This window comes from Podarcis erhardii (genome assembly GCF_964252035.2).
Source record: "Podarcis erhardii genome assembly, chromosome: 8".
NCBI lineage: Eukaryota > Metazoa > Chordata > Lepidosauria > Squamata > Lacertidae > Podarcis > Podarcis erhardii.
The window spans coordinates 81295958-81321462 of NC_138499.1; the positions used below are offsets into that span (position 1 = coordinate 81295958).

General features: G+C 43.0%; 1 protein-coding gene across 4 annotated transcripts in view; it reads right to left on the minus strand.

Annotated features, from left to right (window-relative positions):
* ANKRD33B (ankyrin repeat domain 33B) overlaps positions 1 to 6450 on the minus strand; it is a 34904-nt gene extending 28454 nt beyond the window's left edge. For 3 of the 4 annotated variants that reach the window (XM_081872768.1, XM_081872767.1, XM_081872765.1), the window contains exon 1: positions 5518 to 6449. In XM_081872768.1, the coding sequence (XP_081728894.1) occupies positions 5518 to 6030 (513 nt within the window). In that variant the 5' untranslated portion in view covers positions 6031 to 6449. Of the gene's footprint in view, positions 1 to 5517 lie in introns of all 4 variants that reach the window. The other variant, XM_081872766.1, reaches the window with a different exon arrangement.
* Positions 6451 to 25505: the final 19055 nt, after the last annotated feature.

Sequence of the window (25505 nt, forward strand, 5' to 3'; positions counted from 1 at the left end):
AAACCTCTCTCACTGCTCAGAGAAGTAGGGTAAGTATAACAGTAGGCTAAGTAATGTACATCACTATGTGAATTTGCCCTCTAGGGTGTATTTTTATGAGGCACTTCAATCCTTGGTCTACTATGATACTGAATACTTCTTCAATATTATTGGACTTTGCCCACATGAATTTAAAAAGAATAAATCCCAAAAGGGGCATGTTGGTCAATTTAACTAAATCCTTAAGAAAACAGTCTCTATTTACCCTCTATTCAGAATGTATGGGGGGGTTTTTAGTATGAGTGCTATAATCAATTTACCAGCAATTAAATGTATTTTAATATTCTTTTGAAGCCGCCCAGAGTGGCTGGGGAAAAGGAGGATAAGAAAGGGAAGCCCAGCCAGATGGGCGGGGTATAAATTATTATTATTATTATTATTATTATTATTATTATTATTTATTTTAGATCATGTTTTAGTAGTCGAGGACAATTTCCCCAAGTATAGAATTGCAGATGAGACATAGTCTTGATTATATAATTCAATGTGGAGTACCTTAAACAGTACAGATGGAACATACAAAAAAAAAGAGATCAGTGTTGCATGCAACAGAGCTTTTCTCTGTTTATTCCAGGGTCTTTATTTTTGAAGCTCTCCAAAAGATTTAATTCCTTTTGAAAATCCTACCCTGTTTCATCAATAGTTTTGTTCAATAGCTGGAATGAACTCTCATTTCTACGACAAGCTTGTTGTTTAATGTGTGCTTATAATGGGTTGCAATAGGTTCTTGTTTGCTTGGTTAGTGAGCAAAATAATGTATACCTATGAGATTCTGATATTTCTGTGCTCCTCTCTAGTGTATTGCTTCATAGGCTTATGTTTAGCACCCGGCTGCTGAAGCAACTTCACAATTCAGCATTAATGGTTTTTTTAAAAAAGCCTAGCAACAACTCTGTATGTTTTAATACAGAACATACAGCATTACCATTCAAAAAGTGAATTATTCCCATTTACTATGGGAAAAATTAAAGGCTCAAATGAATGACCCCAGTATCAGGGGGAAACTATAAACAAGTACTGAGTATAAAAGCAAAACTATATTTCAGCACTAATTTTCTCTTGTATTAAAAATGTTGATGCAATATTAGAGTTTTTAAATTTAAATTATTTATGAATTATTAAATTTACCCAGTCATCTTACTAGCCTTCTGGCATTGTTATTTTAGATTAGCAATAGAATATACACGTAAGTATATGCTTACCTCTATGCATGAACTTGCATCTGTGCCCACAAAATTCATGAATGCACATATATGTCACATCCCATTCTAGTGTAAGCAATTTTGGGTGCAACTAATTTCAGTGATAAGACAGTTAAGCGCACAGTTGATTCTCACAGTGAAATCAATGGCACAGAAATCTCTGGCTGGACTGTACCCATAATATTTAGGTACCTGTATATTTTCAAGATTTTTATACTGCCTTTTCCAAAACACAGTAGTTTACAGCATTTGAAACAAAACAATAAAACACCCATGTTCATGATATACATATGTCATAGTTCTGTGTCTCTCAAAAGGGCCTTGGGTGACTTTGAGGTGGGCCTCTTTATCACAGCCTGCCCATGGCCTCCTTGCCTGCCTTCCCCGCTCCCTAGTCTTGCCAGTCTTTTGGCTGGACCAGTGCCAGCACTGGTGACTCCTTGACCACTGAGTAAAGGTGGCCAAGAAACAATTGTTCAGGGGAAAAGAAGGTCTCCTCCTTCTGAGAGGAAAGGGCCAGAGGAGGTGAAAAAATGAGATAAAAGGTTAATATAATCATCTTTATCAAACAGAGAATGGAAAAGGAGGGTAAGAAAGGAAAGCTGTTATAGAAGGAAGATGTGAATTTAAAGTACCAGGGAGGAAGGCTGAAAGAAACTGGCTGGTTGTGGGGAGAATGGAATAAAGTACAACCTGAGTGTGAAAGGAGAATGGGAGAATATATTATAGGATATGGGTAAAAATGGTTGAGGGACATATGAGTGTGGGAAGGGAAAAATATAAAAGATTTTTTTTTCTCCTTAGAGCTTCTAGTAAATTCTGCCAGGAACGGGAAGGCTGAGTCACAATATCTCCACAGCAAATGTCTGCATTTAAGTTGTGGAAGTCTGAGCTATGGTACTCCTTGCCACTAGGAAAATGCTGTAGCAAAGAATTTAGCAATTTCTAAAGACGAATTAGATATCAGTAGAAAATTATGTCCTTAAATGCAAGATGAGTATGTCAAACTCTGCCTCATCTTGGGACTCACTGTCCCTGCACCATCCTTTTGTGACTGGTGGGCCTCAGTAATGTTTAGCTGTCTCAGTTGGGCTCTGGGGACAAAAAGTTTGAGAAGTCCTGCAATAGTTCATATATTAAAATGTGTACTCATAACTGTAAGAAAGCCTGCAGTCCTATTTTTCCAATGATGTGTGTTGCTATCCCTTACCAAGAGAGAGAGGAGCAAGGTAGCAGGAGCTTGGCACGAGTGCAGTGCAGGAATATTGGATTAGATCTGCCCTTGGCCCCGGACCCCATCAAACCACTGCCTTGCCTCTCCCCCTCTTAATATGAGGCATAGATATGTGGGATTGGGAAGGCGGAAGAGCAGTGCAGCTCCACTGGCTGCTACTACAAGAATACATATTATAGGAACACTTAGAAAGTGCTGTCAGGAGTCTCTGATAGGACTTCTGCATGAATAGAGCACAACACCTGAAGTTATTTAATGCACAGGCTGCGGGTGTAGATGGAGTGAGTATCTGAGGACATGTACAGATATCAATACAGTAGAACAAAAATTTCCTTGGCAGTAATGGTGGTGTGGAAAGTCTTTTAATAAATGATTGTAAGGACTGGTGGTGGCTGGGGACTTTATAGTTGCATACCCTCCCTTTGTAAACATAATCCTTGATGAGTGTATAGGAAAAGAATAGACAGGGATACTATAACATGTATTAAATAATAATAATAATAATAATAATAATAATAATAATAATTTATTATTTGTACCCCGCCCATCTAGCTGGGTTTCCCCAGCCACTCTGGGCGGCTTCCATAAAAACCAAAAATACACAAAAATATACCCATGAACACATCCCTCTATAGTATACTCATCATCCGGGGCGGAGGATTACAAACTAGTCTAAAAGGTGTGAAATCTCTGTTGCACGTGCACACATACATACACCTTTACCTGTTCAACTAGGTGTGAAGCATGGTATCTTAATCTACTGTGGCCCAGTTTGCCTATTAATTTTTTTGTGTACTAAAGCAACTACAGATTAGAGGATAATGGTACCTTATCAATTTTATGTGGAAAATATTTGAGAAACATTTCATTACTGATGGCACATAAGATTGACCACAAAAGGCTAGAGAATCAAGGTGTTCACTTCATACGTTATCTTAGAAGCATGATCACCACTAGCAAATCAAACTGAACTTCTTAGCTAGCCATTAGTGTAAAACAGCAGGTGTATTCAGGCCAAACTTTATCAAATCAGGGAATCCATTTATGTGATAAATATCAGTTGTTTCAATTATTAAAGCATCTCCTACATTGTAAGGGCCAGTCTACATATTATGTTTAACATGTGGAGATTACTGGAAATTATCCCTTTTACTTGTTTTACTTGCTACTTCATCATCCAAACAGCATCACCAGCAATGGAAGATAGTATCTGCATAGAAACACATGCAGTGTCCAAAGTGGGGAAAAGAAAGAGAAGAAGAACGTTTCTGAAGAAAGAGGGATATTTTCAAAGCAAAAGAAAATAGGATATGGGATGTTTTTGAAAGTTCTTTCAAAGCGGGAGGGAAAAGTGAGATAGTTTTGAAGGAAGTGGGACGTGTCATAGTAGGGTAAAAAGGAAGTGGGAGATTAGGCCCAACTATTTTCCACCTGAAAAGAACTGAGATGATGATACGTCTGTCTAAAAGTGGGATGATATCCCACTGCATTTCAAGCCCCAGCACTAGGAGCTGTCCATTCAGAATTTCAAGCATCAAAGGCAAGGAAGTGGGTATCGTATTTTTCACCCTATAGGATGCACTTTTTCCCCTCCAAAAATGAAGGGGAAATGTGTGTGTGCCCTATGGGGCGAATGCAGGCTTTCGCTGAAGCCTGGAGAGTGAGAGGGGTCGGTGCGCACCTTTCTATACTACTTTGTACTTTTTAAGGAGGGGAAAAACCTCAGAGCGGTTTACAGCAAAATCTTGATCTTGCTCATACTTGAGTAAGCTACCGTATGTTGAGGAGGGAGAGGAAATAGCCACAGAGGAGACAAGGCAGCTAGAAGAAATGCAAAACAGAAAACTCTCCTCCATGCATTTAAAGCAAGTAAAGGCTCTCTAGTCTATGCATTTGAAGAGGCATTTCTTACAGTCTGCCCAGTGCACCTGCACCAGCAGCAACGTGGGGATGGTCACGACCCCACAACTCTGTTCTGCATTAGCAAAATGTGTGTGAGAGAACATGAGAAGTGGACTGATGGGTGGAAACGGAGCCCTGAAGGAGATTCTGGGGCTGGACACTACGGACGGGAAAGAAATGGTCTGTCCTTGGGACTCAGGCAGCTAAGAGGACAAAGGAAGGCTAGGCCTTGCCAGTTGCGGCTTTTACTTGTGATCTGCACCTCTGTGACTGGGGCACATTATAAAAGGCCAAAGGCAGGCCTGCCTAAACTACAGTTTGATTTTGAACCATGGGTTGGCTACAAGATAGGGGCCCAGAAGCAGGGCCTTGCAGAGCCAGGCAGAGGCCCAGGCCAGGTAGATACAGTGGTACCTCGGGTTGAGTACTTAATTCGTTCTGGAGGTCCGTTCTTAACCTGAAACTGTTCTTAACCTGAAGCACCACTTTAGCTAATGGGGGCCTCCCGCTGCTGCTGCTGCGCCGCCGGAGCACGATTTCTGTTCTCATCCTGAAGCAAAGTTCTTAACCTGAAGCACTATTTCTGGGTTAGCAGAGTGTGTAACCTGAAGCGTATGTAACCTGAGGTTACTGAAGTCTTATAAATATATAAATAATTGTGAATATGCAGGCGGAGGCCCCTTTTGGAATCGGAGGCCCGGGCCAAGTGGCCCGTATCTCCCCCCCCCCCTTTGGGCCTGTCCAGAAGCAGGGCTTGATTTGCACCGGAGTGAATGCGAGTAAGGGCAGCAGGCGAGGGCGACGGTTACTTCCACCCCTGACAAACAGAGGCTGCGGGCATACACAGCGTGGTGTGGCCTAAGCTCAGAAATGGAGGAGGAGGAGGAGGAGGTGGAGGAGGAGGAGGAGGAGGAGGAGGAGGAGGAATAATAATAATAATAATAATAATAATAATAATAATAATAATAATAATAATAATAGAAGCAGAGGACACAGGGACAAGTGGGCTGCCTGAGGTGAACTGAGGCGTTTGACGCGAGAGCTGAGGGAGCACTTTAAGGCCTACTTTCCCGCCTTTTTTCCTCCCGCTCCGGCGCGCGTCGCTTGAGGCGCTTCCCCCGACCCCTGCACCCCGCTCACCCTCTTGTTGCGGTCGGTCTCCTTGGCCTCCTTCTCCTCGGGCCCCTGCCGGATGATGGCCCTCAAGGCCACGGCGTTGTTGGTGCAGCAAGCTCGGAAGAGGGTGAGCGCCTCGGGGCTTCCCGCCGACGAGTCCGACTCTCCCAGAGACCAGTCGTCGCCGCCGCCGTCGCTGTCGCCGTCCGCCCGCGGCGGGTAGAAGGAGTCGTCGGAAACGATGCTGCGCGTGTCCGGGAGGTCCGAGAAGTCTTCGTACTCCTCGTAGTCGCCGCCGGCGTCGTCCTCGTCGCTTCCTCCCTCAGCGCCGCCGCCGCCACCGCCGCCATCGCCTTCGCTGCCCCTTCGCGACCTCTCCGCCCCGGCAGCTGGGCTGGAGACGACGACGACGCTCCCCTCAGGCGCCGCGGCTCCCGGCCCGCCGGCAGGCTCCGAGGGCGGCACGGGCAGGTGCTTTGCCGCGGCGGGACTCCGGCCCTCCCCGGCCGCTTTGCCGTCTCCAGACAGGAGCACCATCGCCGCCTCCCTTCACGGAGGGAGGTGTTTGGACTTTATTTCTCTAGGGAGCTTTTACCTTCGGGAGCAAAAGGTCGCCCCTGAGGCGCCGCCAGGTCTCCTGCACGCATGCATCCGTGTTCAGACGTGCAAGGCCCGGCGGGATGACCAGAGAGGGAAGAAGAGGGGCTGGGGACCTGCGACATAAAGAGCTGCAACAGGCACCCCTGTCTTGAGAGGGAAATGCCACCTCCCTTTTCCAAAATAAAGGGGATGCGTGTGTGCGCGCACCGTGGGGCAAAGCTGAGCTCTCTAGTATCCAAATCTTTTTATTATTCTTTGCAGAATATGGATAGGTATCTTTTCACAGTGAGAGCAAGAGCATACTGAGAACAAGCCACAAATGCTGAGCTCTCTAGAGAAAAAACCTTGGCCCCAATGACAGCATCCTCACACTCCTCTATACAGGACACTCTCCGGACCCCACTTTTTTTTTTTTTTTTTACTAAAACACAAAACCCAGTGCTAGTATTTTTTGGAAAGAAAGGGGCCTGCGATGCCCTGACATGCAACACAGCCCCTCTTCAGGTGCACACGAGAAAGTAGGTCTCTCGGTCCCAAATCTACTTAACTCGCACCAGAGCGACAGGATCAAGAAGGGATCCACTGAGGATCACGCTCCCCCGCCCCATAATCTATGCCGTTATCTCAAGAGACCCTGCTCGCACTTCAGATGCAAAAAAAAAGACTACTGCACTCATCCTTTCTGCCCTACCTCGACTTCTATTGAGCCAAGCGCAAAGAGTTGGGGCTTTCTTCCCGCATTTTTGTCAGGTTAAAAAGAAAAACCAGTTATTGGCGACTCCAGGCTATCCTAGCCGTTGGGATGACAAGGCATTTCTTGCCAAGGGGGACTGAGCAGCGTCTCACCCCACCTCCTTTCCCGCCGCAGCTTCCTGATGCGCGTGGGTGACACGGCGGTGGAAAGTTTTGGGGAAACCCGAGCGGTGGCTCCTGACGCTGTTGCAAAGCGGGAAAACCCAGGCTCGTTCCTTTCCAAGAGGGGCTGCAAAACGCCGAGGCGAACGAGAATGCAACAAACTTTCTTTTCCTCTTGCTTTTCTGGGCAAGGCGCTCGCTGATCTCCAGCAAAAAACCAAAAGCAGCACTTCTCACGCTATCCTGTTTCAACCCAGCACAATACTCCGAAAAGGTTTCCAAAGCTCCTCGCTTTTACCAAAAGGGTGACTTTTGCAACCAGGAGGGTCCTTTTTCCCCCGCCAGAAAGCGAAACCGAAGTTTGTTCGCACACGCGGCAAAACTGGGAGCAGCTGAACTGAGAGCCTCCCCTCGGGGACCATCCGATTTCCTGAAATTTTATTGTAACGGTCGGATGAGCTAAAGCAAAATTTCTCCGCGCCGCCGGCTGCTTTTCAGAAGGCCAGCCACTCTTTCGTAAGCCCTTGTCGCGAAAACGAGGGAGGGGGGCGGCGCTGGAGAAAAACCACAACAATAAGCAATATTTCCGGCGATAGATCTTGTTCCAAATATGGTCCGGGAAAGACTGCGGGAAGAGACAGAGCGACCGACACGTTTAGAAAACTCCTGGCAGTGACTCTTAATCCGATCACCAGAAGATTGAGGCTCCAGCTTAGCATGTTGACATCAGGGACACATTTGCAAAGCGATTTACATGCAGCTGTCCATGTTGAGGTTTTATGCACCAGCGAAGAAAATTGCTATTGACAGGTGAGTAATTTGAATTCCCTGAGTACCTTCAACTTTATCTCCTGCCGGGCTTCTTCTCCTTTTCTTAGTTCAGTAGTTTTGCAGACATGTATGGCTTCGCTAATGTTTTACACGACCCCACCTCCAAGTTTCCGCAGGCACGTCGTCAGATGTCCCCATACTTTCTGGGCGGCGGGTGTGAAAAATCGGGGTGGGCAATAGTAAATTAAAACATAAATGGAGTTGTTACAGTTGCTGAATACAACTATTCGGGAACCCATAACTTTTGCGGGGCGGAGCTGTGAGTTAACATCGCTGCGGGGAAAAGTACAAATCCATTGTATGAAGAGACACAAGTACATTTTATACACGTTTTAGTGGTATATTTTAAGAGTGAAAGATGCGTTTGAAAAGTAATCACACGGAACCTGCGTTCTTGGAATCGCCTATTCCACGTTTGAATGTAGTAAACCCCTTCAAATAGTCGCACGAGCCAGTCAATACAGAGACAATAGTCAATTGAGTTTACGCCAAGGAGGCAGTGGTTCTGTGGCATTTTTTAAAGCAATACCAAGAACAACAACAATCAAAGAAGTAGGATGGCTTTTCTCAAAGGGACCAGTGTAATAAATACGTCAGAGTAAAGACCTTTGTAGGCTTGCAAGGTAGCAGTTTCAAGCATAGCTATTTAATAGGATTATAGTTTTAAATGCCTGTGATCTGTTCCATTCATCTTGTCTTTGAGTGATCTATATTTAGAACTCTCTATTGGATGCTTGTCTGTTGCCAGTGGACCTTTTGTTCTTGCAACTTTTTCTGCAAATTGACATAGATTCAATCCTCCTCCTCCTCCTGCTGCTGCTGCTGCTGCTGCTTGTGAGTGAAGGGAAAGGGAGCAGGTATTTAAAATTCAAGAATTTTAGTATTTTCATAACCATATTAAAAAGCTGTAAGGAAGACATATACATAAATGGATATCCAGGGTAAGTTTAGATCATCCTTGCAAATAATTATTTGCACAACTTGTTCCTGGCAAGTAACAATTCCTTCCCGGCAAGCAACTTGCCAGAGCTACTGCCAAATATGACCCATCATTTTTTGGTGTGATCAGTACTTTTGTGACATGGTCAGTTTATACTTATTATCCTCACGCTTGCCTTGCCTGGAAACAAGGTGTAAGCAACGTGGTGTGCTCTATACTGCTGTTGGATTACAGCTCCCATCAGCCCCTGCCAACTTGGTCATTGGTCAGGGATGATGGGAGTTCCAAAACATGGAAAAGCATCATCTTGGCTATCCCTAACCCCATTAAACACAACAGAAACTAAGTAAACACCAAAGGATTGTTCTGTATCAAAGGAGTCCCAGTGTTGCACTCAACCACAGTTCCCATGGTTTTTTTGGAAGAAGCTGTAACAGTAAACCAATTTTAAACTAGTTTGAATCTGTCATTTATGTGTGCTCTAACAAAGCTATCAAGGGAAATTAATTGGAGAAGGAGCAAGGGATAAAGTGGTGAAGAAGAAAAGGTAAAATACGGTAAATACAGTATAGCAAAAAATACAGCAAGGAAAAGCCAAGGAAGAGGGAAAATAATCTAAAAGAAAAGCAGCAAATGTGTGTTGCCTTATACAGTAAACACTTGCCAGCTTCTCCTCACTTGACAGTGAAATATTGTATCCAGATACCCTGTTTGCTTTAATTACTGTTTTCATTGTAACAGTGTGTCTTGAAACAATATGGGCAATCTCAAAGGTTATTTTGAAAGCATACTGTACATCCTACTTTTTGTGACATGGAGTGAGACCGGGTAAAAGACAACTTCCCATGTTGTGCTTTCCATTTTTCTTTAGGACCATACACATTGGTTGATGTAGATATGAGCATTTGATAGTGGTGTTGGCAGATTGTGGCAGGAGAAGAAAAGAGTTTTCTCCCTGGTGCCACCGCTGGATCTAAGTAGCCTTTTAGATATGCTTAATTTGTAGTGTGGGATGTGCTTGAGCTGAATCTTGACATAGAATTAAAAACATTTAACCTGAAAATCCTTCACTAATCCCAGATGTGTCATGTGGCTGTGATTACTCAGAGGTGAAAATCCCTCTGCATGTGCTCAGGGGTGCTGCCTTTATTGTGATTCATATGCTTCAGGTTTAAGTGTTGAGTTTAACTAGTTTATATTAAGATCTGCCATCAATGGAAATTTGTTTTAGCATTATAGTCAGGGTGTGCCAAAAAAAGCAGTTAGCAGGTGAGTATTTTGGAAGCCTGTTTACATTCTAAAGAAATATATTTGTTATGTTTTATCATTCTCATGGTGTTTTATTGGCACTCCTAAGTTTGAAGTATAGATGATGAAGGAACAACAAAGCCTCAGGCAGCATCAGTTCTTTCACTGAAGGGATTTCCATGTTCCAGGATGCACATGTTTTTCTTGCAGTGTGATGCCAAGCATCATTAAATAAATTTGGAAGTCTAATTACTCCTGCATTCAGTGAAGCTTAGATAGTTTTTTTCACTATCCTTAATGATATGGGCACAATTCACCAGGAACTTCTCCCATACAGATTTCATTAAAATGGATGGGATTCGCAATATGTATTGATTTTCAATAAAACTTGAAAGAATGCAAAAAAAGCAATGTGCTTTGTGCAATGGCTCCACCAGTAGGGGATCCTTGGCCTCAGTTCTGCCCTCTTACACTTTAGATGTATCAATTGCCTGTACAGGGAACTCCGTGTGCAACTAATTACTACAACTCTTAAATTATACACTGGCATTATGAAATTCCACTTCATCTCTGACACAACCCATTGCCCAGATGGCCTCACTCCCTTCTGTACTATTGAGGTGTGCATCCAGTGAATTAAAAAACACAAACACAAGAGTACTTTTGAAAGTCAACAACATTTGTAACTAGACCTATCTATTTATGCCAGTAGTGAAAGCTTTAGGGTGAGCAGTCAGGGAGGACCATGGAAATTATATAATAGTTGTTTCCCTTGTAAGGTAGCTAATACTTTGGGGTGCACAGAACAGATATCTTCTGCCATTCACTTAGTTCTGGATTCGTTCCATCCTCTGTAAAATAGCAAAGATAGTAACATCTCTTCAGTATGGCTTGTCAGACTACATGGTTCCTTTAACCAGGACTTTCCATCTCCTGTGTCTATAGAAAGTATAGCATAATAGTGTTCCATGGTTTCTGGAGCTTCTGAAATGAGCAAGCAGCGGTGAATATAACTGTGGCAAAATGCTGATCTGCTATTATTAGTCTGAAAGCTGCTCTTCTGGTTCTCTCTCTCCACCTAAATAGAACTGGCCTTGACTGGTAATTAAATGGGAGGGTGCTTGGAACTCCGTAAATGCTGTCAAGGAAGACACTAATATACTGTAATAGTTAAATGAACCCAATATTACTCATGCCTACATGATCTCTTACAGACAAATAATATTCCTATAATCAAAGATCCCATTTAATAACAAGCTCTGCAAACATTCTTGATGATCAAACATTTAAAAGACTGTATTTTATAAGAATGCTTGGATGTTTTGACATTAATATTATTGGCAGGCAAGAAGCAGGATCCAGCAGAAATTTCATGAACAGCAAGCAGTTTATTTTAGCTGTTGCTAATAGTCTTAAAAGGTATAATGTGCCTGCAAAATGCCTACTTCTTTCTTCCTTTGTTTATATTTGCTATTTATAATTTATAAAGCATATATTTTGTACCATGCACTGAACATTACTTAAAAGAAGTGAACTGTGCTTTCAGAGTAACAATCTAATTTTTTTATTGTATATATAAAACAGTATGTTCCCTTGGGTTCAGTAAGGTTACAACAGCATTGATATTAAATATTGTTGTGGGAGTGTTGTTTGAGCTCTGGGCCTTGGGTATTGTACTGTGGCACAGCTCAGCTGTTCACAACAATCACACACTTCTTACACAAACTGCAACAGAGAGATTTGCACTATTTGTGGATTATTACATAGTGATCACTTTCAGATGCTGTTCATTCAGCAAAAGAGGGGGGGGTCCCACAAAGCAATATACCTTGGATGTCAAAGTCCAGGGTAAAGAAGTGCGTCTTCAGCATATAGTGAAAGCCGTACAGTGAAGCGCCTCTGTGGAGAGGGAGTTCCACAGATAAAGCCCTCTTCTGGACCGCCATGCCCCACACTTCTGAGGGTGTCTCAGAACTGCCAATAGAACCCCCTGTGCATATCTTAACACCCAAGAGTATTGGTCAAGATGGAGACAGTCTTTCACATGTTTGGAACCTGTCATTCAGGACTTTTAGACACTAATGTGAGCACCTCAAATAGGTCCTAGAAACAAACAGGTAACTAATGTGGCTATTTTAAAATGGGATCATATAAGTTCTAACTGCAGGGGTGGGGAATCTTTGGCCCACGGGCCAATTTGACCAACCAGGGGTTCCACTTTGGTCCACCAGGCTATTCCCCCCCCCAAAAAAGCCCCACACCTACCCACCCACCAGCTGGTGTCACTGCTGTCAGCTGATGGGCAGGAGGACAGGGTTTAATCAGGAGTTGGCAGTGCTCCCAGCAGGGAATAGGATCTTGCTGCCAGGCAGCAGGATCTAATCTCCGCTTTTCAGCTGATGAGCAGAGATTAAAGTAATTTGTCTTCTCCTTTCAGCAGGTAATGGGGTGGCGCCAATGCTACTGCCTACCTGCTTAAAGGAGAAGCAGAGCAAGGTGCTGTTTGAAATAGCCTCTTCCCTTGGGGTGGAGGCTAGGAAAGAATTTGCTTCAAAGGATGCTTTGCCACTGTAAGTCAGTCTCCATGCTTCCAATGGAAGCACAGCACAGAGACTGCCTTTAAGCACCATTTCCACCAAGCTCCCTCCGCCTTTAAAGGAAGACAGAAGCTGGTTCAAAGGTTGCTTTGCCGCTTTAAGAGAGCCTCTGTGCTTTCATCTTGAATTAAGATGGTGAAGTGAATCTTCCAAATCTGAATTGATTTTAACCACTTATTTCAAAACTTCACTGATTTTGTGGTTTCTTAGAGTGCCCAAGCAACTATAGGTAAGAGCTTGCTAGTATAAAATATATATGAAGAGGATTTGGGTGAAACTTCATTGACACACAGAATAATCCTATATGTGTCTACTTACAAGTGAGTCCCATTTAAGTCATTGGGGCTTACTCTCAGGGTTGTAGTCACGGGTATATCTTTAATCAAATACTCCAAGAACAATGAACATAGTTAGGCTAAGCCTTAGCAGATGAAGCATTGCCAGTTGATTTCAGAAAAAAAGAAATTCAGGCATTTTAGAAAACCCTTTTCTGGATTAGTCCAGCAGCATTATTTTAACTGGTAGGAGGACTGGCATTTTTTCCGCTCACATGCTTTAACAACAGCCTAGCACACACTACTATCCAAAGAACAGCAAGAGGAATTCTGCTCATGCAAAGAGCTTTTGCTGCTCCCTTTCCTGCTTCAACTCTTTACGCCTGCTAAAATCTGTTCCCTGGGTTGGTATACCCTCCTGAACAGCACGACACAGGCTGTAACTGAAGGGTGGTGGGGAGAATCAGCAGGAAATGGTAAACCTCTTCCTCCCACACTACTAGGAGCTCTTTCGATGTAAGCCGCAGGGATTAGATAATGCTTCTTTCCTTAAAATGGTCACATGTAAGTAAAACTTTAAAAGGTATGGAATGGAGATAAGTAGAAGGATACCTGAAAAAACTCAGCTGTTTGGTGATTTTTTGTATAGGGGCTTGTAGTTAAAACCACAGGAACAGGAGCAGTGATAACTCTGACTGGTGGGCAGAAAAGCCAAGGTAGAGAAAGTCTTGGAAAAACCTATGAGCCACTTAGCAACAAAAATTACATAGTGATAATAATTAGCAACTGCCATGATCAGCAGGTGTGCTAAATGTAACCATAAATGAGCCTAGTCAAGAATTCAAATAATTTATGTCTCATAGGAAATGGGAGCTGTTAAATGTTTGGAAAATGAGAAACTGAGTGAAAAAGCTAAATGGTCACTGTCTTTCCCCCACATTTTCACATATTATGTCATGTCATAGTTTATTTCTATACTTTTTAGGCAAAGGTCCCTGAAGCGCCTAACAAAAATTAAAACACAGATGGCATAGTAAAATACAAATCATTGCAAATGAATATATGTTGTATTTTAATATACTGCTACCAGCACAGATTTTAAAAAGACTGAAAATGCACAACACCAAGAAGTCAGCAGCAACAGGCTCAGTTACAGTGGTACCTCTGTCAAAACAAAATAAAAAAAATCCTTCCAGTAGCACCTTAAAGACCAACTAAGTTAGTTCTTGGTATGAGCTTTCGTGTGCATGCACACTTCTTCAGATACACATCTGAAATGCACACGAAAGCTCATACCAAGAACTAACTTAGTTGGTCTTTAAGGTGCTACTGGAAGGATTTTTTTTATTTTGTTTTGACTATGGCAGACCAACACGGCTACCTATCTGTAAGTGGTATACCTCTGGTTACGTAGTTAATTCATTCTGGAGGTCCGTTCTTAACCTGAAACTGTTCTTAACCGGAAGCACCACTTTAGCTAATGGGGCCTCCTGCTGCTGCCACACCGCTGCGGCGCGATTTCTGTTCTCATCCTGAAGCAAAGTTCTTAACCCGAGGTACTAATTCTCGGTTAGCGGAGTCTGTAACCTAAAGCGTATGTAACCCGAGGTATCATAAAAGGCTTAACATCTGCCATGAAGAGGAGAATGAATAAATCAAATGTGTTTCCTAAGGAATGCAATTCCAAAGTCACCATGGAGAAAGTCTAGTCTCACATACCCACCAGCCTAATGGTAGGATACAGAACAGTGCCCCGCCCCCTCCAAAGATCTCAACAAGTGAGCAGGCACAGAAAGTGAACTGCTCCTACTTGATCCAAGTGTCTCCATCACACAGATCAGCATTCTAATTCAAGATCAAGCCCTGGTTGGCCAAGGTCCATTTATTGACCAGGAATTCAACAGTAGGCTAGGAGGGAAGTCACCATAGGTTGGGAGAAGAATTGGAAAGGGAAATTCTCTTATATTCTTAACCTTTGCTCCCCTGGAAGAGCCTAACCTTTTACTGCCATCTCCTTCAAACCACTACACTCATAATTGCGAGGCCTAGTCCCTCTTACCCACTAAACATTTCCTCCCTCTACCATCTAAAAATAGTATAAAATATCCAGAAAATGCAAAACAGGCAGGAATTAATACAGAAAAAAGGCTTTAAGGCTATGAACCATCTTTCAAAGTGGAGCAGTGAGAAGAGGAACCAGAATTGCAGGTGGCAACTGAGAAAGCCCCTCTTTCTAATGTAATCTAAAATGTAAGGTGCCGGGCAGTGTTAATAACCCTTTTATATAGATTGGTTTTGGTGTTGTTGCCGTTGATGTTCTTTTGAGATCCTTCCAACTCTACAATTTATAATAATAATAATAATAATAATAATAATAATAATAATAATAATAATTATTATTATTTATTTATACCTCACCCATCTGGCTGGGTTTCACCAGCTACTCTGGGCAGCTCCCAACAGAATATTAATAATAAAAAAGACATCAAACATTAAAAACTTCCCTAAACAGGGCTGCCTTCAGATGTCTTCTAAAAGTCAGATAGTTGTTTATTTCCTTGACATCTGATGGGAGGGCATTCCACAGGGCAGGTGCCATTACTGAGAAGGCCCTCTTCCTAGGTCTCTGTAGCTTCACTTCTCGCAGTGAGGGAACCCGCAGAAGGCCTTCGGAGCTGGACCTCAGTGTCTGGGCTGGATGATGGGTGGAGACGTTCCTTCAGGTATAGACTCAGTATAGATTCTATATTGTAATCAGCATCTCAAGGAACTTTATAGGTATGGTATGGTATGGTATGGTATGGTATGGTATGGTATGGTATGGTATATGTCCTCCAAGTACTTCAAGCCCACAACAATGGAAAGAGCAGAAGCAGGACCAGCAGTAAGAACATAAGAAGGTGGAACATTTATTGAGGGAAATATTTTCCTTTCCCCCTTAGCCGGCCTAGGACCCAGACCTAGAATGGAGACAACGTGAGTTATTGAGAATCTCTGCCTCTGGGATGTTGCACCAGTTATGCTCTTGCCCAATTTTATAATGAGACAGAATTTTACTGATAATATATCCAATGCAGATGGAGCTGTCTGAGTTCATTATTTCTGCAAGCAGGAGAGTGTTTTAAAAATAAACCCTAGAGCATAAGAAAACCTTTGTCTCATTCCAAGACAATATGGTGAGACTGTGCCCTAGAGAGGCAGTCTTGGATGCACTCCACCACAGAACTTCAAGGGGTGTCGGATAACACCAAAAGACTCAGTAGTAAGACAAAGTTTAACATTAATTAAAATAATTACTGCAAAATATGTTTATTTCATGAATATCCAGCTGCTTCTACAAACTGTTTTTGCTTTGTAAAATTGGCCTGAATAGTTAATGGCAGGACAAGGGGATACTGTCAACAACAGGTGTAGCAAAGGCAATTTTCAAAAACCCAACCTTATTTCCATCAAAGTTAGAATGCAAACTACTGGGCATCAAAGCTGATTTGATAACTGCACACTTACATGGTTTTGTCTTTAAAATGTTATTTTAAAAATATGATTGGAGAGGTAAAATGTGCTTTGCAAATATTGAATTAATTAAATTAGGGTACAGTACCCCACACATTCTGTTATATCCATGATACAGGCAGCTAACCAGGCAAACCTCAACCATACCTGAACAGAATCCTTGAAGTTCCAGAGGTTGTGAAACCCATTTTGTTCCTGGAACAGATTTTGTTGCTGTACTGCCAATTCACGGTCACAAAAAACCCTAAACCAGAAATATAATTTTTTTTGTTTAGAGTATACAAAATATGTATACTTTGTGTAGTTTTCATATTTTCTAGACAGGACAAGTAAAATATCTAAACAATAAAATAAAAGCCAAATCACATAGTTACCTGTAAGTAAGATACACTGATTTCGAGGTGAGCCTTTGATTTTTGCAGCTGATGGGTCTCCAACCCCCAGTGTGTTAGGGACTTCCCCTGCATACAAAGACAGGCTCCAATGGATTGAGCATCTGAGACCAATAATGGGCCCAACGGTCAAGAAGATGGTTTCTGCATGGGCTGTAGAGGGAAGTGAGGCTCAGATGGGACTCACCCACCTGGGAAGGTAGCCTGTCTAGGAGAAGGAAAACTCATCCTAAACCTCTACTGTCTTGCAGCATATCTTTAGGAGAAGAAAAGGCTAAGGAATAAACCATGCACAAATCCAGAGTGGAGTTCCTATGCCGGTTGGATGGTGCCTTTAACGCCTCCTTCTGGTAACTCCTGCAGCCAAGCTGGCGCAAACATATTCTGGGAAGAGGGTCTTATTGTCTGGGCAGCTTATGACCTCCATATACACTGCTCAGGCTTGCATCCTGGGGAGGTCATTTTGGTGCTACTAATGCAGCAGTTTGACTTCACTCGTGGAGGCGCACTCCATTGTCTCGAGACAGACGGATGCCAACAAAATGTACAATATTCTCATGGAGTTCCTATTGATTTAACTGGGAATTGTGCAGAATGTCCTGCTGAACTATGTCATTTTTACAGCAGGTTCTCCGCCTCTTCAGCATTTGGAACCTTATCTACACCTGGATGGCTGCCAGCAGGAGTCCTTATGCAGATCACTGCTTTGAGGAAACAAATCCCCTGTCAGGTGTGGGTGTACCATTTCCAGACGTGGCCGAGTCTGTCCATCCGCCAACTGCCTTCACCTACATCTGCTACATCCCCATCTGGGAAATTACAAGACTGAAAACATTATGTTGAAATAGTGAGACGTCCTTCATATGTTTCATATTGGCTACCGTAATAAAATTAAACAAGAACAGAAACAGCCTCATGAGGAATTAATCCCAAACAAGTATAATACTTAATTACTTTTCCAGCAGAAGGGTCAACACTATGCATACATATACATACAGTGGTGCCCCGCAAGACGAATGCCTCGCTAAACGAAAAACCCGCAAGACGAAAGGGTTTTCCGATTTTTTAGCGGCTTCGCAAGACGAATTTCCCTATGGGCTTGCTTCGCAAGACGAAAGCCCATAGGGAAATCTCAGGGACAGCGGGGAACCCTCTTCCCACCGCAAGCCCCGGGAACAGAGGAGAAGCTGCGCGCCTTCCCCTCTGTTCCCGGACCTGTCCTGAAGGCTTGCAGTGGGAGGTCCGGGAACAGAGGAGAAGGCGCACAGCTTCTCCTCTCTTCCCGGGGCTTGCAGTGGGAGGAGGGTTTTTCCTCCCCACCGCCAACATTCAGAAGGCTGTTCTGAAGGCTGGCGGTGGGAAGAAAAGCCCTTCTCCCGCCTCCAGCCTTCAGAAGAGTTCCCCGCAGGGCTCCCCAAGCGGTGAACGTCTTCCCCTCGTGCGGGGCAGCAGGCTGCTATCCGCAGCTTGGAGAGCCCTGCGGGGAAGTCCTGCAGGGCTCCCCAAGCTGCAGATGTCTGCCCCGCGTGAGGGGCGCTCTGCTTCAGAGCGTCCCTCGCACCGGGCAGCAGGCTGCTATTCGCAGCCTAGGCAGCCCTGCAGGAACTCTTCTGAAGGCTGGCGGCGGGAGAAGGGCTTTTCTTCCCACCGCCAGCCTTCAGAAGGCTGTTCTGAAGCCTGGCAGTGGGGAGAAAAGTCCTCCCCCCCCCCAGCCTGAAGGCGGTCTCCCTAGGAACGCATTAATTGATTTTCAATGCATTCCTATGGGAAACTGTGCTTCGCAAGACGAAAAACTCGCAAGACGAAAAAACTTGCGGAACCAATTAATTTCATCTTGCGAGGCACCACTGTACATACATACACACACACACACACACACACACCTGCATTCCTGTACCCGTGAAAATCTACGAAAGCATATATATATATATATATATATATATAACAAACAGATTGTTCTCACTTATAGATGGGACTCAAAATGGAATTTGACATGATTGAGCTAATTATCCTTAACAGATTAATCTGACAAGTACAAATATATTGGTTGGGTATACTTTAACTCAACATAGTGTGTTCTTGCTTAATTTAGGAGCTAGAGTGGATTATATTTACCTGCTTTCTAGTTAGATCATTCTATAATTAGTTACTGCTTTTCTATCAATTAAAACCAGACCTGGTTCACTAACTCCCCACCCCCAGACTTAATGCTATAGCCAAGAAGACCCTGCCCCATATACCTACCAACCGTGTCTCTGCTGGCAGAGGGATGTTAAGCAAGGCCACTGTCAAAGATCTAAATGGGTAGGCAGAATCATGTGGGAGAATTAGGCCTTTTGAAAATCCTGTTTGCAACCCATTTAGGGATTCAAAGGTTAGGGACACAGGAAGCTGCCTTACACTGACTCAGAATAATGGCCCATGTAGCTCTATATTGCCCACAATGACTTTCCAAAGTTTCAGACAGGACACTCCCAGCTGGGAATGTGCTTCAGGACACCTGGAGATGCTGGGAAATTGAACTTGGGACCTTCTGTATGCAACACAGATGCTTTACCACTGAGTTACCATCCTTCCTTTGTGCTGGTTCTGACCATCATTTTGAATTAAGCCCAGAAATGGACCAGAAGCCAATCTTGGGAGTATAATATTGAAATATTGTACTCTGAAAAACCAGCCCTCATTGCCATTCTAACTGGAGTATTTCAAAGTACTTGAGGTTTATGAATATTTTTCAAAGGTACTATATGGTAGTAATCCAGTCTGCCTGGTAGTAGCCAGATCTGTCATCTCCAGCAAAAGTGGGCAGCTGGTGCATTAGCAGAAGCTGAGCAAATATACTCCTGGCTACAGTGGTCAATGGATCATCCATTAACAAGACTAGACCTAGGCCCATTCCCAAGATGTGAACGGGATCCTTCAAGAGGAGAGCAACCCTGTCCAGAACAGATTGTACACCTAATCCAAGATCAGCTTTCCTACTGACCTAAAGCACTTCTGTCTTATCTGGATTACGTTTTATCTTGTTAGTTCACATCTAGTCAATCACTGACAGACAACAGTTCAGGACCTCCATTGCCTCCCTAAAATCTAATTGACAAGAAAGACAGAGTTGGATATCATTAGCATTCTGATGACACAAGAACCACTGCAACATTGTGCTCCCTAGCCCCATCCTGGCAAGGCATTCCAGAAGAAAACCACAGTCAAGATCCCAGGCCAGCGTGAAAAATACAGATTAAGCTTCCTTTCCAGGCCAGAGCCTTACCTGGGATGGGGTGTGGATGGTCCATCACAGATAAATCATTGGGTCTTTGCCAATAGAGGTTGCCAAAGTTACGCTGAGCAATGATATAGGCTACAGGAAAAATTTTCACCTTTTAAAAGTAGGCTTGGAATATTGGGAATGGTGGTGGGGGCAGGAAGCAGACAGAAGGGAAGGAGCAAAGGGTTTTCTGGGAAGGAGGAGAAAGGAGGCAGAACTCCATGCGGGAGCTGAAGATCAGATCCATCTTGACAGGCTGAGACAAAGCCACGAAGATGGCATTTGAGAAGCCTTGAGTATCTAGTGCTGTACTACTGGGTGAACAAGCCACTACTGAGATGTCAATGCTATAAATGCTGCACTCACTCCATTGAAAGCTTCTTGTGTAAATGTGTGAAAAATAAACTATATCATAAAGTCACGACAGTCTCCACCACATCTTGATTGCCTACAGAAACGTGACCCTGGGTAAGACGCCTCGAATCTCGGCAGAGATTGGACATGGCATGCAACCTTTGTAACACTATGTTCAATCGGACTTACTTCCAGGTAAGTATGTATAGGATAGCAGCCTTCAAGTGTGAGCAGGACTGCTTTGAATAGTCACCTAAACATTAACACTGAGAGTGAAAACTAGGACACTATGTAAGGTATTCTGAGCACTGCCTTTCTTTTTTCACCTCCAGATTCCCTGGCCTTGACAAACACTTATTTATCCCTACGGGCGTGTATGAATGCTGGTAGCTAAGTGCAGTTTAAACTAAATAAATGTAAATCAGATAGCAGTGCTTATTTTTTAAAAAAATGCACTTTCTGACTCTCACTTGTTTTGTTTTTTAGCTGAATGTAATATAACAAAATGCATTTTTTTCATAAAATTATGCATGAAAATTATGCATGCACACTTGCTTAGCGAAGATAATGTTATCTGCCTCAGAAGTCTGAAAGAAAACATTAATATTTGACTTTTCAGGATATCTTTGTATGCTTTTGATTCTTAATGTCTAAAGAAAATGAAAATCAGGGAGTGGGCAAACCTGCATTGGTGTACCTTAGCTATTTGGCTACTCTGTAAAGACTCTTCCTGTAAAGGGTCCTTTTCAAATCCCAGTAGCCACACAGAAAATGCCACTGACCTAACACCATAGCTTCTTACATTTTTGACAAGCTGATAATTTGTTATCCTGGCTGTGCTGGAAAATTGTAGTGATGTGAAGTTGCAAATATTCTGGAGTCACCTGCAGTACCTCATCCTGCCAGCAGAACGTCTAGCTTATTCTGTCTCGCGGGTCCACAGGGGAAGCCACAGGTATCTCAAGAATTTGCTACCTGCTAAAAAAATAGCAACTACCTTGATTTAGTTATGGTGGCTGCTGATTAATTTATTTGAAACCTTTTGAGACTATATGAACTAGTTTTCACTCTGTTATTGCATGAAACTCAGGAACTAGGACGTTGTTTTGCCAGGAGCAAAAAATGGTATCACTTCACAAAATTAACCATCCAGAGCAAACAGAAGTGAGGCTGTACCTACTAAGCATTGCTGCTGGTACAGGGACCCCTGAGAAAAAATGCCCATTTCCTTTGCTGTGTGACTTGGAAATCCAGGTTTCCTACCAAGAGGTTTATCATCATTGGAGCATCCATTCACCTTCACTTTTTTTATAGCAAGGAGAGGGAACCTATGGTCCTTCAGATGCTAATGACCTCCAACTCTTAGCAGCCTCAGTCAGCATGGCCAGCAGTCAGGCATGATGGGAATTGCAGTCTAACGTCAAAGGTGCTACAAGTTCCCCACCCTCCTTAGGCATTAGAGATTCAGCAGGGCAAAATTTGATTCAGTTTGCATTAAAAGTGAATATACGTTAATTGGAACACGATCATTCTTTGAAATTCTCACTTCTCCAAATTTTGCAATGTAGTTTTCTGGCCAAGTAATGTGTGCAAAAATGCATATACTAAGGTAAACTGCGCATGTATGCATAAAAATAGCATTCAAACATAGTTACACATGGGGAAATTGCATATAGAAATGTGTATATTAGGAGAAAATCAAAATATTTTACTGGCAATACATTTAGAGAGATACAGTGGTACCTCTAGATACGCACACCTCTGGTTGTGTATCCTTCAGGATGCGAACGAGGCAAACCCGTATTTTTCCAGGTTTCGCCGTGCGTGCATGTGCAGAAGCGGTCCCTCCAATTGCAGAAACCTCGGGATCCGACCAGAGCTCTGGAACAGATCCCATCCGCAACCGGAGGTACCACTGTATAATCATAAACAGATTAAGAAATGTGGAGAACTGAAGACTGGAAAAATGAGATAAGGATAAACCCAAGCTGGCATACCTGTCCATTCCTACCTCTGATCCACAGGCCAAGTCTGCCATCATGATGTCATATGTGATGCCAGCTGTGAGAAAAGTAGAGATGCAGCTGAATCAATGGGGAAGTCAATCACACTGATGGTTCCTGCAGAAAGTGGCTTTGGCAGCTCTATGCTAGATGCTTTGCCAAAAGCCTGACATCCAGCTGACTTGTGACTGACAGGTGGGCCCACCTATCAGAGTTGGCCCACAGGGGTGGGGATAAACAACAATCTGGCCCACCTGGCTTTAAAGGTTCACTACCTCCTGCATTAAGATATGCAAATGAGAATTTGTCTCCTCTACTGCTGTTGTGTGGGAATTTCAGTAGGTGCAGCTTTTATGAAGCCCTAAATTATATGTTGTGCACCTACCGAAACCTCGAGACCATGCACCAGTTTCAAATGTAAAAAGACCCACAACTTGTCAAACTTCAAATGGTGGGGGTTGGGGGTGGGGAGATAAGGATCTAACCTGGCCGGATCATTTCCCATTCATAGGAATTGGTTAGTAAGCAGACTTGTTAAAAAAAAAAAAAATCCACCAAAATAGATAATTGGCCGAACTCCAAATTAATTAGTTTCTTTATGTTTTAAAACATGGTTGGGTCATAGTTTAACAGCAAAAATTTAACCATGTCTAAGTTCTATCCAATCAATGGTAACTGGAATTAGGATTGTAGCCTAAATTGCCTTGGTCTAAATAAATCTTATGTTTTTCATGACTCTCTGGTTTGGAACACTCGTTTGTTTTGATCATTTGCATGCTTCATGGGCTTATTCCTCCCTACCACTTGAATGTCCACAAAACCATGTTACATCTGTGACCTAACACAAACATTGCCATTTATGTTGTATCCTTGCAGAAACAAAGAAACAGAGGTCAAGATCCCAGCTGACAGACAATGAGTGATCGCTTTGCAGATCTGGCAGCAAAAGTCAACTAAGGTCTGGAGAAAATTGTTACAGCTATACTGTGTGGTATTTGAAAATCACAAAACATATGAAATGATTTGGTACTCTTGCTGAGGCATCCTCATCCTCATCCCTTCCCTCCTATCTTGAATTATTCCACCCTTTTCCCCAGTCCACATATTACTTTGTGCATGATGACACCCTTTGATTAAAGACTATGTAAAGCTAGCAAAAAGGTGGAATTATTGGGACTTGGCTGCTCTGGGCTGTATTACAGCCAGTGGACATTGCAGTTATCTAGTCACCTATGATTAGAAGAAATTGAAATGAAATGAAATGAAATTAATTTATTACGGTCATAGACCAGAAAGAAAACAAAAAACAACGGTAGTTTACAAGGGGAGTAATGGTGTCAATTAAAAAAACTATACATAAAAGCAATACACATATGCACACACACACACACGCGCACACACGCGCTACAATATATGTATAGACTTAAAAAAAAGAGTGGGCTTGTCCAGGGGTCAAGTCTTTTACTTTTTTACAGCTAATGCCCTCCGCTTGATCGCAGCCGCAGAAAATTTGGCCACTTTCAGTGTTACTTCTGGGTTTTTATCTCCTAGTAGGATTTTCAGCCGCTGAGATTCAGATTGACCTGGAAATTTCTGAACGATAGGGGAAATAAACAGTGACCTGATATCCCCATAGAGGTCGCAGTGTAGCAACACGTGTGAAGCCGTTTCCACCTCTTTCAGACCACATGGGCAGACTCGTTCAGCATAGGGTTTGCCCACGTATCTGCCCTTTAGTAAGGCAGATGGCAGTACATCAAATCTGGTAAGGGTAAACGCCCGCCTGTATTTTGCGATTTGTAAATCCAGCAAATATGGTGTTAGATTGAACCCTTTTCCATAATCTTGGATAGCTGGATATTTATCTATCTTGCTCATATGGTCCTGAAGCTCTACATCTCCTATTCGCTGGCTCACCATCCTTTTAGCCTTTTCAAAACCTATGATTAGAAGAAATTGCTTTCAGGCCTGGTTCCATTGCTAAGAAGTTGTAGCATTGTGCTACAAGTCCCAACTGTGAACACTTACCCTGATGTAATGGCAGTATAAACTGTGGCCCTATGCTGATCTTAGCCAGTGCTATTTTTCACCCAGTGTGTGTGTGTGTGTCTGTCTGTCTGTCTGTCTGTGTCTGTCTGTCTGTCTGTCTGTCTGTCTGTCTGTGTCTTCTTTGATTTTTGTGTTTTTATATGATGGTCAGAATGGCGGCAGCCCTGCAGAGTTAAGAATATTACCAAACAACAACTACTACTACTACATTCAGGTGAGTTCTGAATAGCTTGGTAGAATGTAAATTCTTGCAGGACTCAAAACATAAAACTTGCATGTATTAAATCAAGTATATTTGCAGGAACATTTGAGAGCCACTTCTTCCTTCCAAGACAGATGGTAGTTTCTTAAATTTGATGAAGCAGTCTGTCAGATTGCCCTGTGGCAGCAGAGGGTAGCTGGATGGGCAACCACAGGAGGGGCTGAGCAGAAATGTGAAGAACTGATTAAGATTTGAAAAATGAAAAACCAAAATTGACAACATTCACAGACGTCTACCTGAAGCAAACTAGAGTTTGCAATTTGAGAAAACCAGCAAACTGGCTTGCACTTGCACACAAATCCCATAATGATCCTGGAAGTTGTGAAGAAGGGTGGGAGACTAGAGTACATGAGGCCAGAGGCCCTTAGGGGCTTGTTCACAAAGCACCCATCCTCTTTTACTAACATAATAGCAGTTTGGGGGGGAATCAGCTCTGCTACTCCTGCTCCACCATTCTATGAATGTCTTTTTATGTCTCTTTGGATGCTGATGTTTCCAGGGGTGCCACATATGATCTTACTACACGTTTCCTCTTTCATAAGGAGTGGGAGACACAAACATGTCCCTCTTTCGTAAAACAAATACTCTCCTCTTCCCACCTAGACCTGCTTCAATATAACATGAAGGGCATCATGCTAATGATACTGGATTGGGGCTAGCATGTTGAAATACTTGGGAAGAAAACAAGGCTTAAGTATTTTGCAGATGTGATCATTAACCAAGTCAGCATCTTTTCAAGATTATTAATTACTAACTTGCTGATCCTACAAAAACAGGAAACATGTCATCTTATTTCCTCTAAATTAAATCACCTGCACTCTAAACCAA